The sequence below is a fragment of the Rhinopithecus bieti genome, unplaced genomic scaffold (genome assembly GCF_001698545.2).
Source record: "Rhinopithecus bieti isolate Rb0 unplaced genomic scaffold, ASM169854v2 scaffold_8675, whole genome shotgun sequence".
Classification (NCBI taxonomy): domain Eukaryota; kingdom Metazoa; phylum Chordata; class Mammalia; order Primates; family Cercopithecidae; genus Rhinopithecus; species Rhinopithecus bieti.
In genome coordinates this window covers 3829600-3833102 of record NW_016806447.1, presented here as the reverse complement: position 1 = coordinate 3833102, position 3503 = coordinate 3829600, and the positions used below count along the sequence as shown (strand labels likewise).

General features: G+C 41.5%; 1 protein-coding gene across 4 annotated transcripts in view; it reads left to right on the top strand.

Annotated features, from left to right (window-relative positions):
- The window catches only part of SHROOM3 (shroom family member 3), a 214262-nt gene that overhangs the window by 111279 nt on the left and 99480 nt on the right, over positions 1-3503 (top strand). The window contains exon 1 of one of the 4 annotated variants that reach the window (XM_017876545.1): positions 2874-3393. The exons of 2 other annotated variants lie outside the window; for them this stretch is intronic. In XM_017876545.1, coding sequence (XP_017732034.1) covers positions 3374-3393 — 20 coding nt within the window. In that variant the 5' untranslated portion in view covers positions 2874-3373. Of the gene's footprint in view, positions 1-2873; positions 3460-3503 lie in introns of those variants that run through there. One more of the 4 variants, XM_017876549.1, reaches the window with a different exon arrangement.

Below are 3503 nucleotides of genomic sequence, written 5' to 3'. Positions count from 1 at the left end.
TGCAAGCTCCGCCTCCTGGGTTCACACCATTCTCCTGCCTCAGCCTCCCGAATAGCTGGGACTACAGGCGCCCGCCACCTCGCCCGGCTAATATTTTTTTGTATTTTTTAGTAGAGACAGGGTTTCACCGTGTTAGCCAGGATGGTCTCGATCTCCTGACCTCATGATCCGCCTGTCTCGGCCTCCCAAAGTGCTGGGATTACAGGCTTGAGCCACCGTGCGTGGTCTATTTTTTTTTTTTAGAGGCAGGGTCTTGCTGTGTTGCTCACACTGGAGTGCAGTGACACGACCCTAGCTCACTGCAGCTTCAAACTCCTAGGCACAAATGATCCTCCTGCCTCAGCCTCCCTATCATTAATATCTAGGACCACAGGTGCATGCCACCACGCCTGGCTAATTTTTTTATTTTTATTTATTTTTATCTTTTTATTTTTTTTTTGAGATGGAGTCTCGCTCTGCCACCCCAGCTGGAGTGCAGTGGCCGGATCTCAGCTCACTGCAAGCTCTGCCTCCTGGGTTTACGCCATTCTCCTGCCTCAGCCTCCCGAGTAGCTGGGGCTACAGGCGCCCGCCACGTCGCCCAGCTAGTTTTTTGAATTTTGTAGTAGAGACGGGGTTTCACCGTGTTAGCCAGGATGGTCTCGATCTCCTGACCTCGTGATCCGCCCATCTCGGCCTCCCAAAGTGCTGAGATTATAGGCTTGAGCCACCGCGCCCGGCCTTATTTTTATTTTTTGTAGAGATGGCGTCTCCCTATGTTGCCCAGGCTGGTCCTGAGTGATCCTCCCACCTCAGCCTCCCAAAATTCTGGGATTATAGGCATGAGCCCAGCCTCATAGACTATTTTTAAGTGAAATTTAGTTGAACATTTTAAAGTATAACAAATGTTACAAAACCAAATTGCCATAATATATAAAAAAGTTAAACTTGTGAATAAATTCAGAACCCAAATAATGTATGATTTCTAGATGTAGTCTTTTTAAATATACAATTAATTAAATGTATTAGACAAACTGAAAATGTATTAGCCTTTAAATTAAGATGAAATAATTCAAAGAATAAGTGCTGAATCTAGAATTTAGAGATGTATGACAGTCATCTGAAATTTCTAGAGCTTTTGTCTGAAAAGATACTCATTCTCATAGGTCCCTCCTAAGTAATCAACTGTAGTAAAAAAACAAACTTCTAAATATCTATATGTATACAATATGAATCAGACCCTTCTGAATATATTAGATCCTCAATAAGCATACTCTAATTTGATCTGATTTTAAGTATTTTTTGCAGGTTATTATATTTATCTTACATTGACATTTGGATTGGTAGGCTGAAATGTTTAAGAGAGAAGGGAGGAAACTGACTTGGCATAAATGCACACAGTGCTGTTCTGGCTGCCAGTGTTGTGGGTTCTGTCACTAACTCCCTGTTTTTGACTTAGGACCACCTGCGGGACCTTGCACACCTCATTCTGGTATACCTCTGTGCAGGTGGGTGCTGTGCTGCTCTACCATGTTGGGGACTTATTCCAGTCTCTCTGCTCTTTCCTTTCCACAACACAGTCCAGCACCAGAGGTGGCTTTGGGGAAGGAAAGGGAGCAAAAAAATGGTAGCCTATTTAAAAATGTCTTTTGAAAAGTGTAAATTTTAATGGCATGTGAATCATCTGTCCATTAAAATGTTTAAAATAAAACTTTCAAACAAAAGAAAATACAAATTACAAGTTCCAGACTGGCCATGTACACCCTTTCTAAGACAGGCTGTGCACTTTTTTCCTATGTGTAACTTTCTTCCAAAATATTTTAGCATTTTTAAAGCTTTATTTCTTCATTAATATACTTGATTTTAATAAAAAGTAAAATGCTTTGGGTTCTAATGTGATGCATTATTTCTGAAAGCAGTCTTAATACAGGAACTAAAGGGCAGTGTGATTTTACAGAGAACATCTTTAATAGTGGCTGGGAGTTTACACATACACATACATGATATGTGTAACTATTTCAGGTCATTCTTTCATTTTGTGAAGGAAGGGACAGACCACTTTGCAGGAGAACTGAGGCACCAGTTGAGGAAACTAACCCCCAGCTCATGCAGAGAGACATTAGCATACTTTTGTATTGTTGCTGAAATTTCTTCATGTCTTACTTTTGATCCCATGAGACAAGTTGTTTGTTTTCATCTAAAAATATCAGATGATGGTTCTATATTGCAGATACAAGTTAAAAGTGTTTTTCCAGAATCTATGTTACAAAGGAAGCCCAGGGACCTCTGGTCATAGTGATGAATTTCACTGGCGTAACATCCATGCTGTGTGGGAGGTGAGATTTGGACCCAAAGTGTGTTTTTAATCACCAATTTACAGTGATGTTTCACACAGAAATAGAGGGATCTGTTCCACCCTTATGAGATTTCACCTGACCCACAGCACTTAGAAAACAAGATAAGGCAGCAGCAGGAGAGGAGGCCTTATCTGTTCTGCCCATAGAACTCCTGGCTGTATTCTCCAGCTAATACTTCTTATTCCCCCCGCCCCCAACACACGCAGTGGCAGCGGCAATGTGCGTTATAAACTGCAGGGGCTGTCTATTTCTTCAAAGCTTAAGTTCTGGACATCACCTCCCTCTCCCCCAAACAAGATTCCCACAGGACATGAGGACACAGAACAAACCATGTTAACCTCTCTGCTTCCAATGCCTAGCAACAATGTTTGTGGTTACCCTATGACTGCGTGACAGGTGTGTATGTGTTGATACCTGTGTGTGATACCATAGGTAAAACAAAATACGGTTTTAAGGAAGATAATACTTTATGGCGGGGAGGAGCCTGTCCATGAAGGTTTCAGTAAAGAGGTTATTCAGCGGTTGCCGTGGCTGCTAATGCTCCTGCATTCTGCCAGGATATAAGAGCACAGACAAGTAAAGGCAAATGTGGTATCAGCTGTTTGGTAAGGGAGGTTTCTATTTCCTACCTAGTAAGGTCTTCTCTGTGTCCATATGTATATTTATTACCTTAAATATAGAACCTGGACATTTAACAACAGATTCTGCTTGAATTAGAATAAAGCCAATTTCAAACCTTACTGTTACTTTCATCTCTGAAGAAGACACGTGAGAGCAATTAAGAGAGGACTCTGAGGGGAAAAAGTTCCTACCTCCGTTGAAAGAGGCTGGAAGAACCTTTGAAGAAAGATGAAACTTAAACTAGCACCATCCCTTCCTTTAGAATATTAACTGGACGTCTATATCATAAATGCAAAATAAATGCAAATGGATTTTCTAAAATTCCAAAGTTTGCAAAGCTGAATCAAAAATCTCTTGAAATTACAGTCATGACGACCGAAGGAATCACGTCTCTTGTCTAATCAGAGACGGTGCTTATGGAAACAAAAACAGGCCGGTAAGGGAGGCTTCAGCGGCATTCACCACCACCTGCATCTCTGCTGTGACTTACACTGAGAAGAGGGTATGCTGAGAAAAAGGATGGCTATTTTCCTTGTAATGCGAGCT